Source organism: Platichthys flesus, chromosome 5 (assembly GCF_949316205.1).
Source record: "Platichthys flesus chromosome 5, fPlaFle2.1, whole genome shotgun sequence".
Taxonomy (NCBI): Eukaryota; Metazoa; Chordata; class Actinopteri; order Pleuronectiformes; family Pleuronectidae; genus Platichthys; species Platichthys flesus.
The window spans coordinates 12,303,530-12,319,387 of record NC_084949.1 but is presented as its reverse complement, the minus strand read 5'-3'; the positions used below and the strand labels follow the sequence as shown (position 1 = coordinate 12,319,387).

Below are 15,858 nucleotides of genomic sequence, written 5' to 3'. Positions count from 1 at the left end.
CAAGTGAGGGAAGGCTATGCCAGAGATGAAGTGATACATCTAATTTTCTCTCTCTCTCTCTCTCTCTCTGTCTCTCTCTCTCTCTCTCTCGCTCTCTGGCAGCAAATGTCACACCAGGTGGATCTCTTTTGACTCAGTGGGATGTGGGGGGTCTGAATGAGCCATACAGCCCCTTTGATGATTGCTGCACTCTGGTTATTCCATATGTCTTTTATGCTATGAAAAATAAATAGAGCCATCAGCGTTGTTTTCATTATGAATGGCTGCTGGTCCGCTGCCCGAGGTTGATTTGAGAGAGCTCAGCCCACCGCAGCTCAAGGAGAACATCTGCAAATCCATCCAATCCATCTCCTCGCTATTCCTTCTAGGGTTGCAGGGGGATGATGGATCAAATATTAGCCGACATTGGACGAGAGGCAGGGTACACCCTGGACATGTCATTAGTGACAACAGGGCTTACGTATAGAAACAAACAACCATTCACACATACAGTTGGCTGCAGCTTTCTGTCTGAAACTGTCACAGTGACCAGCAGTGATTTAGCCACAGCAAGTAAAGACCGGCTGCAGGACTCAGTCCCCAGAACCCTGAAGCTGCACCGCCACTGCTGCACGAAGAGCTGTTCTCAGTACGCAGAACCCAAAACCCAGAACTGGAGAGTCAGTAGTCGTTGCCATTAATGTGGCCATTGTCACAAACACGTTTTTGCTGTGAGCACCAACGTCTGAGTCTCAGCCGCCGCTGCTACAGAGCCCTAGTCGCCTTAGGTTTATTGGGGCGGGGGTTCACCTCACATCTCAGATTCCGACACGCTATCTAAAATCACACAGTGGGGCTGCAGCATACTGACCTGTTTGGTTCTCAACAGCCGTCTAGTGGGCCTCTCTGTATAAAATGGGCATTGAACATGATCGGCCCCTGCCAGTCCCCTTGCCTCTGCCAGGTCAGGGTCACACTGCCAAGCTGTTCATTAACAGCGGCTGGTTGGCGTCCTCCTCGCTAATTAGGCTGGGTTGAAGAGTCTGGCTAATTAGTTAACACGACTGGGCTGCCCCCCCACGTACTTCTGTTTTCATCACTATCTCCTGGTGGCCTCCAGTCATTTGATCAGCCCTCTGCCCCGTGTTTGTTGGTGATCATTGACTTCACATGTGCCTGGGATTACTACGGGATAGAAATGTTGAAGTACATTTAAGGATCTCAGTTAGAGAGAAATCTACTTGAAGATATTAGAACTTTTTTTAAGGAATCATAATATAAAAGAAGAGTAACGGGAAATATCATTCAGTCGTTGTGTGGGCAATTCGGTCTTGCTTGGATGACTGAAAGTGTCAGTGAAACGTGACAATTTCCACATTTTAACAGAGAATGTTAATGATGTAGAGATGATAACATTTCAGAGTACAAATTGTCAAACAAGTGGTGACGCTGTTGCTTTCTCAGAAGTGGAGGATTCTGCTCTGCTGCCTGAAGAAGAACCTCAGAGGTTTTCTTTTTCTTCCTTTCCTCACTAATTGATACACACTGGGAATCAGTGTTTTTTCATGTCACCTGTCATGGAAATGCATGTTTTTCTTTTTTTTTGTCAGTTAGAAACACATTTACCTCTTGTTTTTCCTTTCCAGATTAATAGAGCTCAGTGAGATCTGCTCTGTTAATTGTCTTGGCTCTCAATCCGGCTGTTACAATCCTTTATTTGTACTAAAAATAAACTTTACTCTAAGAATGACAGATTCTCCTCTATTTATGCAAAAGTACTCATCATGTCAGTGCTTGTGACATCTTGACAATCCCATTGGCTCCGCATTACCAGTAGCTAAAGGGCAACCTCCGTGCTACATCATCCAGTCAACATGTAACACCCCCTATCTTTGTTTTGCCGCTGCAGCCTCCCTGTGTTGAGCCCAGTGATTGAGTTCATCGTTGCTTTCGGCATTACACTCTCCTTCCCCTGCTGCTCTGTCAGGGCAGCGCCACCCAGTCTGCCTTGAATCTCCCATTAAGTCCTAATTAGGCTGTAATAGAGGATAGAAGCCACAGGGGTAAACCCTTCCATCCCACTGCGCTCTGAAAGAGGATGAGTTAATGGACAACCTTGTGTTCCCAGTGACGTGTAGTCAGCGCCACTCATTTACAGGTTTCACTTTCTGCACACAACAACTCGCTCAGGTGAATCTTTAAAAGACAAACGGTTCACACCTGTTGGGCTGGATGTTCATATCCAGTCATTCATTCGTCAGGAAATGTTTATGACTGTAATGATTGTTGATTCATTACTAAGTGAGGCAATTACACAAGTCTGAGTTGTGTGGATTCATTTGACTGGCTCCAGGATTGACAGAGTTATTCTGTGGGTTGGTCCAACAGTCAGGTCCAGACAGAAATATCCCAACAATTATTGGATGGCTTGCCATGATATTTGGTGCAGATATTCATATTCCCCAGAGGTCGAATCCTTGTAAACATTGTGATGACCTGACTCATATATTCCGTGTGGGAAATGAACTTGTTGGACAACAACTGTGTATTTACATTAAATCTGTAAATATATTTATATCATGCTCAGGAGGCGTATTAACGACTCATGGTGATCCCTGTCGTCAACATTTGGATTAGTCCATTGTTTTAGGTTATGGCCAGCAGCAACTTGGCAACTTGGGTTTTCGAAGCATGTCCAACTTCAGACTTCGAGGTGGTGTTCACGTGAATTTTTTGAAATATTCAGATTATTCCGACACAGATTGTACCAGCACAGTTCAAGTATTTTCCATTATCGTGGAACATTTGATCCGTGTTTCTTCCATCAAAAGCCGATGTGACGGTTGATAAAAGTACATGATTCATCTGCAGCTGAATGTGGGTCTTAGTTGCATCACTCATTCATATAGATCGAGGGAACAAAGCGGGAGGGGAGGGGGGATAACAAGATGATAATCCTACAGGTTCAGCTGTGTGTGGGTGGACTTGAATAAGTGCAGCTGGCTCTCCCTCTCTCTCTTCCTCCACTGACTGTCTACCTCTCTCGTTTTCTCGTCTGTCCTTGAATAACACCCTGACGGCTGGCCTGTGCACGGTGGGGTCAGGGCTTTAAATTGGATGTTTAGATGAATGCAATTTCCTTATCTTTGCAAGAAAACATACAATTAACACAAGTTGTTTTCAAACTATTTGTGTATTGTATTAAAATGCATGGGACACATCTGATAACAATAATGACTGTATTAAGATTGCACTTTTCCACATAACTTACAAAGTGCTGTACAACAAGAGAACAAATGGTAAAATGACAAAGGGCTACAGAACAAGTTTTTGGCCGAGAACTAAAAAATGTGTGTTTATACTGAATATGGCGTCGGATGACTCTTAGGATTGCATCTCATTCAAGGGAGTGGGAAAATGGTCTCAGCCTTTGATCCGTGCCGTATTTAAAGTCATCTGCAGCAGCCGAATCCCAACATGTCTTCAGTTTGAGATGACAGCGGATTTATCACAAACGCGATCAGACAAAGGCCGCATTTGTCTTTGTCCTGTAAAGGTGCTGTTGGTCTCTGCAGGCTGACGCACAGATTGGAAGCCAGATCTCAGGAGCCTCTGTTGCATTAGTCCTGGGGCTGGTGTCAATCACAGTGAAATGGCAAACAGCAGCATTGATCACAGCGGCGCCGCATGGTGAGATACTGTCAGCTCTCACTGAGATATATGACGCTCCGCTCCCCATTATTGATGATTTATCTCTACTGGGTCAGTTGGGCTCTTTTTCATCCGTTTCACATCTGAGACTTTCTCAAGAAACTTGAAAAAAGAAAAAGAAACTAAAACGAGGAAAGGAAAGATTATTTCTCTCTCTTTGCTGTTTCTAGGAAATACACAGAGGCATTTGTTCTTTCAACTAAATGCAGGGGAAAAAAGAAAAAGAAAGAACGGACTAATCTGGAAAATTTTCTCATTGCATATTCACTGAAAGGGATGATTCTAAATCTGTGAGGGATTTACAGTACAGCACAGTTTGAGATTGAGCAGGAAACCCCTTTGAACCTGGCCTTGGAAAAGTGGCAGCCCTCCACTTATCCCTCCAGTGGAGTATATTCTCCTCAAGCCGCTGATGGAGTGTACAAAATGAATGAAAACCATTCACTGTAATGCAATGTAAGTGCTGCAGTGGTATTTTAATTTATCTTTACTACACCAACTTTCATTCAAATCATTAATCCAAACCTCATGCGTGCTGTGCTTCATACTGTATGTCTGCTCTGTTTTGCATCTACAACTCTTTACTGTAAAGGAAAGAGGGTGGCAACTGCTTGCTCAACACATCACATGAAAGAAAATGCCCTCAGGCTTTACTAAACACTTCCACATGTTTACTTAAGGTAGAGCTGGCACAGAGAACCATTTGTTTAGTTTAATATCATATTACATTCATCTGTAAATGTGCCAGAGGAAATGGACCCAGGTCATGAAGTTTACATTACCATTCTGGTGTTGAAAGGAATTGTTTGCTCAAATGCATAACAGGGTGATTCCAGAGGTGGCACAGTGTGTTATTTCCAGTTAGAGTCCCACTCCTGGTTCGACTAAATCCACTGAATCACCCACTGGTTTGTCGCTCTCTGCTCCTCTGTCGTAGCTTGGTGGAATATTTGACCTGTCGTAAATCTGCTGTGCCTCCCTCCATCTCCTTCTGCTCTGACTATAAATACAGACTCCCCTTCACGCTGAGTATTGCCTTTCTTGAGTATCCAAATGTATAATGGATGTTGCCTCAGTGAGTGGTGACAAGGGTAATAAAAAAGATGGGTGCTGCATTTGTTAGGATTGGTGAAAGAATCCAACTATCCAAATACCAGGCCTGTGTTTAGAAAAGACAAATGTAAATGAAGAACAATAGACGGCTTGTTTTGTTAGTGCTGTCTTGGGAGGCCACATGATAATGTGTAACACTGTGTATATCATCAAGGAGTGCCAAGTGTGTTAATGTTTTAAATGGTGAGATAGGAACATACACCAATAGATCATCTGCATATATACACACAGGTGGTAATAACTCTATATAAACTTCAAATATATATTGAAATCTGGTGTTACTCAAAATAATAATTAAAACTCTAAGTCCTGTTCTCATACACGTTGACTTAGGGGACACTTGAAGAATTATCAAAACTAATTAGATTAATGTGATATTCTTAGGGGATAATGAAATCAAACAGGTTTTGGAGTTTGGAAACTGTACTTTATGAGTTCATAAAGGAATGATAGTTGACCCTGTTTCCCTGTTGTTTGGAGTATATTATAGAGTTGTGGAACAGTAAATGGAGCGGCTCATCTAAACACCAGATGTTTCAGGGTTCGATCCCCGGCTCCTCCAGTCCGCATGGCTGCTTTTCACTTGATATGTGAACGATGTGTGATATAAAAAGTGCTGAATTGGTGAATGAAGTGCTTTATAAATGCAGACCACTTACCAAGGAAAACCTTTTCTTTCAGGACTCACAAATTGTGTCAATTATGGTCTTGCACCTTGTCTTGTATGTAGGAAAATAGTCACATCATTCAGATTTCACATTATTATCTTTACAAAGATGTGATTTTGCAACCAAAGACTCCTTTGCTGTGCAGTCTTATACAAACTCCATAGTAATATACTTAAACTCAGATTATTTTAATGTTTGATGTAGTATAATATTAATATACCCAACCCGGAGCAATGAACTAGGATAATAGGCTAATGATGAATGGAAATCTTTTATAGATTTAATGACTATTCACACTCATTACCTGTACAGCTATAAGAAGAATGATGCATGAGGCAGGTCATAACATTTTTAATAACATAGAATATTTAATTGCGGTGATTACTCAAGACTCTCATGTCTGTAATTTTGCAATAATCCTGAAATATGGCTTTATTTCTTTGGTGCTTTTCAATTCATTGTAATGTTATCTTACGTAATGCCCAGGTGGTCGAGCAGGATGGAGAGACGACCCAAAAAACAAGGGCATAATGAAAAAGTCTGATAGAGATTGATCATTGCTCCTTCAAGTGATAAAAGGAAAGAAGTATCACTGATTAGGAACTAAACCTTAACCCGGCCTGAAGTGATTGCACTCAATGGCTTTCGAATTGTCTCCTGGGTGACGTTGATTATGTCGACACGTGATCTCTCTGATGATTTCAACTTTCATATGTCTTTCAGAAATGTGCGTGTGAGGGATTTAAGGGATGCCGTCTATTTGACCGAGGCCAGGTTTCGAGGATAGATCATTTGAAATTCTGGATTTAAGCCAAAAAACAGTTTCCTCTTACTGAGATCACATTACTTAAGACACGCAATTTTCTTCCTTTTCAAGATTCAAGAGGACTTTATTACCAGCCTACCCTGGGTTCATATCTTGTTTCCTCTGCAGTCATTAGTGCTACAACGAACATTCAAGCAGTGCAAGTCGACAGAGACAAAAACAAGCGGTGTAGACAAGAGAGCTCATCAAAAATGCCTGAAGCCAAAGCTCCTTTTTTAAACCACATTTCTTCCTCATTAAGCTACAGACAGATTTTCAAAGGTGATCGTTATCGTTTGAACTCTTGTCGCAGTGCAATTTCCTCTTCTGAATCAATACACTGTAATAAACCTGTGTTTTTAATTCAAGTAGATTTGTTGTCACAGCTTTATCTAACAGCGGTGATTGGCTCTTCACATTCCTTCACTTCTTTTTCATCCCCCTTTTCCTTTTCTCTTGTTTTTTTTTTCTCTCCAGGATCCCAGAACGAAACACAAGTTTAAGATCCACACCTATGGGAGCCCCACCTTCTGTGACCACTGTGGCTCTCTGCTCTACGGCCTCATCCACCAGGGCATGAAATGTGACAGTGAGTAATCAGATTTCATCAGATTTCATCTCTGCAACATTTCCACAAATGAGGCTTGTTTGTAAGAAACAAGCCTCATTTGAAATTAAGTAGTGCTTGTATTGAACAGCAACATGTGTATATTCAGAATCTGCTTCCATACGCAGACAGCTGTTTATGTCATCTGGACACAAGACACCTACAAAAGTATCGCTGTTTGGAGAAATGTCCGACTCGTGTCAGAAAGATATCCACTTTCACTGGACGACCCAAAATATTGACCGTTGCCTCCTAGAGTCCAATTCGTCATCAAATGATGGTCTGATGGGCTCCAAGAATCATTTATATCTAAAGATGATACCTGTCAGGGAATATTAAACATTCAGTCTCAGCTGTTTTTCTTCATCAGTAGTATAAAAAGCCGTTTAGATTGTAATTAGGGCCCGAGCATCGACGGTGGGAGGCCCTATTGAATTTGAAAAAAAAATTGCAGGTTGATGCTCCAATAGTAAAAGAGGGAAATGAATCCGACACTGACTACAGGTTATTGTCCGGTTTTTCTCTGTAAAACACAGGCGAGTGTAGTTTCCCTAGTCTTTGACTTTCACTCATTAAAATCACACATTGCCTTTTTTCAGTGAGCTATGTTGCGATCAAAGCCGTACAGAGACTTCATTAATATGCCTCCGTCCCTCCTCTTGGTTTTAATCTTGTGTTTGGCAACTTAAAGTCTGAATGCCCTAACGAGCTCCTTAATGCCTTATCCACCACCTTCTACAGACCACCAGTCATGCCTAATGATTCCTCCGGGGTGAACATAAATAGAGATGTGGAGCGGGGAAATTGTTTTGGCAGATCAATTGAACCTCTAATCACGGCGCGGTCGGAATTGCACAGCAGCATCCACTTGTCACATTGAGGCACAAAAAAGTGTTTGTTGACGTGGGGTGTTGCGGTAGCAGCGGATCCCCTTTTCATTATTTGTCATCACCTGGTGGCATCATGACGTAACCACTGGAAACCGTCCCCAGTGCATGACAGGGCGGCTCAGCTGGCAGACACACATGCCTGGTATGCATGATATCACAGAGCTGAAACTGGGTCATAACCTTGTTATTTCCTCTCTCATCCAGCTTTCAGTCCAAATAACAAGCCTTAAATATTGTGAAAGACACGTATGGTACACAAAATGAAATTGAAATATGTCCTTATATAGGTACAGTAAGTCAGAGGATTTTTTAAAAGAAGCTTACTGTATTAGAGCATGAGGCCATGAGAGGATGCGTTCATGCACAGATTGCTTTTATGAGATGATATTTAATCAATAAAGGACATTTTCTGTGAGAATTATTGCTTCTTTAAACAGGAAGGGTGTTTGGAGAGCGCAAACCTATATTCCAAGGTTACTACCCTTGGTATCCACCCCCTAATCCAGATCCACACCAAGATATTATGAATTCTACCCTGACCCACACTGCCTCCTTCCACCAAGTTTTGTCATAATCCGTCATGTCAGAGGAGCGATTACCTACGCCAAGGCCCAACAGTCCCTTTATTTTCAAACAAGTTGCACCAAACTACACACACCCATAAAGACCAGTCCCCTAAATAAGCATAATTGTTTTTATGTGGATACATTAATTATAAATTTGGGGAGCACCATAAGAAACGCACCAAAGAAATGGGTTCTTCCCTGACCTACACCGCATCCTCCCAACAACTTTTATGATAATCCTAATGCTGCAAACTAACATACAAAATACCAAACACAGATGAAAGCAAAACCTCATGGTGATGGTAATTAAACTCACCAACACATGTGTCAATGAGGAACAATTACAGAATCAGTGTGTGAGCCAGTGCAAAGAAAGCCTTGATCCAGTGTGTTTGGTTGAATGAAATGCCGTTATCTGACCAAACTTCTTCTGGATTTCTTCTTATTTCCCTCCAGCCTGTGACATGAACGTCCATAATACGTGTGTTATGAACGTGCCCAGCATGTGTGGAACGGACCACACCGAGAGGAGGGGCCGTCTTTTCCTCAAGTGCGAGGTCACCGAGGATAAGCTGCAGGTCACAGGTAGGCCTCACCCTGTTCTACCAGCACACACCAAAGTGAATGGCGTTCAAGATAGAGAGTGGGATGGATCTGAACGGGCTTTGGTTTCAGTGAAAACTTGTGCTTGTGTGAGTGTGTATGTGTGTGTGTAGATAATTATATAATATAATATTATTATATTGTTCTGTTTCGATTATGAGCCTATGCCAGCTTTACTCGTCTTGCCCCTGAACCCTGGTTGTGTAATTTCACACATTCAAATTCAGACGGGAGCTTTCTCTCGCCTGCTGCCATTAACCTGAATTAGACTGCCTTAGCTGGGCCCACTTGTGATGCAGTGAACCCTGCTGCTGACTGCACGGCTGGCCTTGTGTCTGTCAGTACGCATCGAAGGCTTTAGTCCCTCTTCTGCACGGATCGATAGAGCCTCTCCTGATAAACGCTCTCCTGTTAGAAACAATTCACGGTTAGACCCACTTTGAAGGCAGTCCCGATCCAAATATGTATTCCTGCAGAGGTGTGTGGCTCTGCTGCGTGGGCCTCGTGTTGGTACTCTTTTTAAACAGTCACGACTTGCCCTGAGTTTGCTGGAGTATCCGATGCAACTGAGCTCTCTCTGCAAAGCTAATAGAAATGTATTTTTCATCAGAATAACATGAAACCAGATTCCCAGTGTTCTGCTGAAGAACAGGGTTGTGGCTTTACAAGCGTCTGTCTTACCATTGTTCATTAGAGGGATATTCTACGTGATCAATTCACCCGATAATCTATTCACTTTAATTAATGAGAAACCTGGTCTTTGGCTATCGAGCTCTGGACAAGATGACTTGTGATCTTCGTTTACTTCCTGGTGATGTGATACTGCAGAGACTATTCAGATCAGATGAAAAATCCACTTTCATTAGGTGAACCATCAAAAAAAGAGTACCACACCTCTCATATATACAATAACCTCAAGTTTTGATTAAAGTCATTCTCCCAAACATTTCCTGACCCCGGTCCATGACCACGGTCATTCCCGGTCCTAAAACACACTTACATATATGTCATGGATAGAGAATAATTTCTGTGTGAAAAGTCTTTATACGACACAAATTGTTAGCATGTGAAATGTCAGCTCAGTGTCAAATGTGGGTCCCGATCTGCACCTCCCAAATAGTGCTTTTCATTCATGTGCCTTTAGTTAACTCATCTTTTACGCTTATTCATCATTTGCATGCCTTGGCAATACATCCAATCAGAAGCAGATTTAAGCATCGTTTCATAATTTGCAAGTCATTATAGTTGACCTCGCAGCCAGTGTCGACTAATCCTTCCAGGGTGAAATAATGGCGGACCAGCTGCCATTGTTAAACTGAGATAATTTCACGCAAAATCTATCAGAGCCCCTGGCTGGATTCTCATGTGAGTGAAACGTCTTAAACATGAAGCTAAGTATTGGTATTGGTTTGTCCTATGAGTTTCTGATGGAAACAGTGTGGTACAGAAGTGTGTTTCAGTGTAAGATCTCCTTTTACCTCGGGTTTCAAGGCATGCTGTAAATCCCCTGGCAGTAATGATGATCCGCTGGAACAATAGTGACGGCAGGGAGCCAGCAGCAGGCGCACGTAATCATTCAATTAGCTTGATAACAGGGGGTCAGTGCATCTTAGCACCCTGGCACTGAACTTCACTGACTTACTAGCTCATCAAATGACTGCTACAGAGGAGCACAGTGAGTGTGGTCAGGAGGGTATGGAAGCATCTTTCCTCATTGTTTCACACCGACCTTGTTTGGTCCGGACCTTGTCAGGCTACATCCTTACAACTGGGTTTTCTAAAACGAGCCACTATTTAAAACATAAATTCATATGGTGGAAAGTATTGGTGCTTCTGGTCACACCACCCACTGATTATTATTGATGATGGGTAATATCATGCACGGTCTGCCCAGATATCCAGCTTTCACCTTTAGCAAGAGGTGCTGGTTATATAGTGTTTCTATTACAAAAATACACTCATACATATTGCTCAAATTTTTCTAAAGAAACATGACATTTTTAGTCGTTGTGAAGTCCCCTCATGTGTTCCTCTCTCACAAGCTGCTCATCTGCAGCTGATGCAGTCAACAGTTTCTCCCAGTATGATGGGAGCTGAATTTCAGCTGCCTCCATTACCATTGACTGTCTTCACTGCTGTCAACTCATGACAATGATGTGCATGTACAGTACTTGTGAAAAACACATGAATATTTCACAGCTGTACGTGCACGTGAATGTGTGTGTGTCTTTTTGTGAGCACCACAAATGGGAAACTACCATTATCACCTGCAGCAGTGCTGGGAGTGGAAAGCCACAGCCTGCTGTCATACGTAGCAGCATGTTCCTGATGTGGACACAGCATGCATGTCATCATTTGCATGTGTTTTCTTGTGTGTGTGTGTGTGTGCACGCGTGGATGTGTAGGTGTTTGTATAGAGCTGCTGTAGCAGCCCACTCGGGCCATATCACAGATTACATTTGCTGCTGCAGACAGCCTGCCAAACAGAATTGTGTTACATGGTGAAGTGTTAAGCGAGAAGGTGCAGTAGAACCTAGATCATTTACACATTGATCAGTGCATAGACACAAGTGGGATCCGTCAATTAGGGTGTGTGTGCTTGACTGTGTATTTGTACATGCATTATATGCAAATAATGTGTATACACCAGGACTAAGCTTGATGTAACTGATGAATGCTGAATGCTCAAAACCACCATGTCTTGCTTTTCACATGTTAAACTGTAATGTAACTTTTGACTGTTACTGAATAATGTGCAAGAAATCTGATTACTGTTCCTATTGTGAAAAGTAATGGCTTATGTATCATGACTTTCATTTAACATGGTCAAGACTGATCATGGTTCTTGCTCTGAAACAGGAAAAAGTCTTGAAACAAATCTCTAGTTCTGATGAGGAAAAAACATCTGTTGATTTCCCAATAGCCTGTCAGGATTTTGTTTTTACTCTCTATGTATCAATCAAAGCCGTTTGGATGAGGAGAGCTGGTCTTCTTCCAAAAAGAAGCATCCTTCTCGTTTGGATCTGGACTTACATTTTTTCATTTATCTTAACTACAACACTATTTGCTTTTCAAAACAGTTATAATCAGCAACAACCCTCCTTTGTCTCTCAACCCTCTGTCTTGTAGACCAGCCTCCAAGCCAACTAAGCCACTATAAATTTAAAATGCACCCACACATATTATTGTTGTTTTATTGTTCAATTTTGACAGACTTGTTCGCACAAATTGGAAAGAAACTCATAACAAATGAATAAACATTGAATATCCAGGATATGCAAAGTGTCATATCATTCAGGAGAAATTATTTAGTGATTGCAAAACAATCCCACAATGAATGCATAGGCTGCTCAGCTTTGAGCGAAGAGTGACTCTCACTCTGTTTGGCGAGTCACCATTTGGCCCAGGGTCAACGACAGAGTACCATGGCTGAACTGAGCCCACATACAAATCCCAGTCAGACCAACAGGAACAGACGAGCAGACTTTCTGGCAACAGATGCTTGCAGTGGTGAAATTATTACCCAGAAACACTGAGGGGGAGTGGTACACTTTCCAGAAGCCGGACTTGTGAGAATGTGTGTTTGCTGAAGGCGAAACAAACAAGTCCTGTGTCCGTGGCGAGGGAGGGGACATAGCCCGCCATCCTTGTCCTCCGCCTCTTCCTGCTGCTCACACACTGCTCCCCTCTGTGTCTGTTGGTGCTGAGGAAGCCTCCCTCCTGTTTGTCTCAGCAACAACAATGTTCAATGACTCTTTTGAGTACAAACAGCTGATTAGGAGGAGAGGGCCACCTCTCCACGTTCTTTGATCTATACTTTCCTCCATCACTGTGCACGGATGGTTGTGCGGCCCTATGCCCGCACCATCCCTGCATGCGGGTCCTTTGGGAGTGTGTGTGAGGGACAGTGGTAATAATTACATTTCTGTTCTGCTCCCTCGTCGACTCACCCAGTTCTGCAGAGAAGCCTCATATAGCTCTCACTTCCCTCCTCTCCTATTATTTCTGCCTTAACCTTTTCGTTGAATTTTGTTCTCCTCCTCTTGCCTCCTTGTCCAAATGCTCCCCTCTGCCTTCTGTAACATTAGAGTAGCGCTCTGTGTTCTTACGTGTAGGTGCAGTGTAGGTGTGTGTAGATCGGATTTTTGCTTGGATAAGATATACCGTGGACGTGGGCGGATCAGGGAATCCAGCCTTAACTGTTGAACCTTTTGGAGGTGTAGTGACTCTTTCTGGCTGATGGAGCTGCAGCAGCGATCCGGGGTCTATTTTGCTGCGGCCTTTGATGAATTCTTATTACTATGTAACCGGACAAATGCCAGAAATGTTAAAATCTGAAAGACGTTTTCACAGTGCAACTGTACACAGGGTGAAAAGTGAACTAGTAATGGTAGAATCTCGTGCTTGTGAAAGGGAAGAGAGCAGAATGAGCGGAAATCACTGCTTTCGTGTTTGTGAAATGTTCAAAGGTTGAAATATCTTCAACATTCATTTTTCTAATTCTGATACACGTTCTTCAATATACAGTCAAACAAAAAAACACTGTCACAAAATGACCAGACTGGATGAATGATCCCCAGCGTCCTCCCACTGCCTGGCTAATTGGAGACGCTAAAATTTAATATTTGTTTGTTGTTCCTATAATAAGCTGGTGACTCGTCCAGGATGTACCCTTCCTTTTGACCTTATGTGAGCTAGGATCGGTCCCACCCCCCACACGACCCCTAGAGGATGTGTACTTATACTTAAATACTCTCCCTTTTTTGTTTATTTTACTCTAGCATTTGTATTATTAGATTAAGATCATTATATATGTCAAATTATTATATAATTACTGTTGGTGGATGCTGCAAGGTTTTACTTCTCAATACTAAATAAGAAATTAATCTTTTCTGTACATATTTATAAAACAAACATGTACAGGGCCTGTTTTGCCTTTGAACCACAGATGAACGTAGAGGAATGTGGTTTGTTTTGTGTGTGGTGACTGCAGTAGTGCGCAGGTAGCCGAGTGAGAGGGTGTGTGTCTGTTTGCCCTGTAAATGTATGTATGTACTTGAGCCTGCAGACTTGTTGTACAGGACAGAACATCCTTCTTCCTTGTTGATCAGATTCAAAATGACTCAAGTTTCTTAGGTCCGCCAAGGAGGTTACGTAGGTTTACACACCTGTCCACTTGTTTGCTTGTTTGTTTCTAGGCAAGATTACGCAAAAAGCTACAGAACGGATTACCATGAGACTCGGTGGAAAGATCCTTTTCAATTTTTTGCAGATGTGGCTCAGGGGAGCGTTCCAGGAATTCCTTTCACTGACTGATATTTATGAATTTAAGGAGACTCTGGGGTCTTAGTGGTGGTATGCGCTCTGGTGGATATATTCAAAGTTCCTGATCAGGACACTGTTTCCTGGGCTGCGTGCTGATCTCCACAGTCACCATGTCCCTCTGTGTAACCAGCAAGGCATTCCAACAAAGAATATATCCTGCCTGTAAAGACGACCTGCTAAAAGGCAGAGTTGGTGTCGGACCAAGGCTCGAAGCTGCCTGCGGGCTACCAATTGGTGATCACTGCCCGGTGATCTGAATGACACAGTCTCTATGCCACTGCTTCCCCTCGCAGCCTTTCCTCGCACTAATTTCCATTTCCATGCAGCATCTGAGTCATCGTGCGGAGAAGCTAACGGTGTGTTGCCAAGAGAAATTCTTACTTAAATTCATACATTTTCCCCTTTAATCGGTTAAGATGGAGCAGCTGACAGCTCTTGTGGTGCCAGCGATGCCAGCGCTTCTCCACTGCAGGATGTTCGCCACAGCTAAATCAGAATAGTAATGTAATTATTTTAAATATTATAAAGAATTATTATAAATAGCGAAAAAGACATCAATGCAATTATGGTACTAATCCGCCTTTGAGCTGATGTTATATTACAAAAGCAGACAGTCATGCTGGCCAAAATTTTAGTAGTGGGCTTTCAAAGGAGAGAGAGTGGGGAGAGTGAAACTGGTGGGTTCAGGTTTATAGACAGTGTATACCCAGGGAGGTGAAGAACAAACATGGCTGACCTCATTTTTTAAGGTATAGGGTCACCTAGTATGAGCTAAAGACTGGCTCTCTGTCTGTTTTCTGTGGCTTTGCTCACAGTATCACTGCACATCTATCAGTTATAATCATGTAACACACTTAACCCACTTCTACAGTGCAGGAAACACAGACCATGAAGGAGTAAACTGGTAAAAAGCTAAAATTGGGTCCTGGAAGATCACACTGGCTTGAATATGAAAAGAATTTGATTGAAAAACCTCATGTTTTACATTTTCAAGGTAACTTATAATTATTCACACTCTAGTTCATATTTAGACATTTATTTGTTTTCGTCACTAATCAAGACTAAAATGTACTAGAATATGGATAACTTACATGTAGTGAGATAACATGGCAGTTTTAAGGGTTATTCTCTTATGGGCTACATGTGTAAATAGTTCTGGGACCCTAATAGTCCTTCTAATGAATCGTATTTGACATCAGGTATTGGATTTATTCCATTATGGTCTTAAAAAGTCTTAGATTTGCCACAAAGATACCTGCAGCTACCCTGTGTTTGGCATTATGACATAATAACACATCTTGGTGTGAACACGGTTAGTCTCCATCCCGCAGATTTTCTCCTGCTTTCAGTGTCTGTCATAAAACAGCTGAACCTGTGTGGTTTCTGCCACCAGATTCCCAGAAGTCATACCATTGGAATTTGCAGCCTGTCGTCACTGCCCCGCCTTCGGCTCCCTCCTCTCAGCATGTCGCGGGCGCCCTTCATGCCATTTTAGCATATGCCTCTGCTCTTCCTCGTCTAATTTTTTTGCCCCCTTTTCTTTTTTATTTTTTGCTAGCTGGGGAAAGAGAGCTGCTTTCAAACATGAACT

At 42.4% G+C, this 15,858-nt stretch overlaps 1 protein-coding gene across 2 annotated transcripts in view; it reads left to right on the top strand.

Moving 5' to 3' along the window:
- Nucleotides 1-15,858, top strand: part of prkcaa (protein kinase C, alpha, a) — a 127,788-nt gene that overhangs the window by 64,126 nt on the left and 47,804 nt on the right. For both annotated transcript variants that reach the window (XM_062387082.1, XM_062387083.1), the window contains exons 4-5: nucleotides 6,754-6,865; nucleotides 8,796-8,924. In XM_062387082.1, the coding sequence (XP_062243066.1) occupies nucleotides 6,754-6,865; nucleotides 8,796-8,924 (241 nt within the window). The remainder of the gene's footprint in view (nucleotides 1-6,753; nucleotides 6,866-8,795; nucleotides 8,925-15,858) is intronic.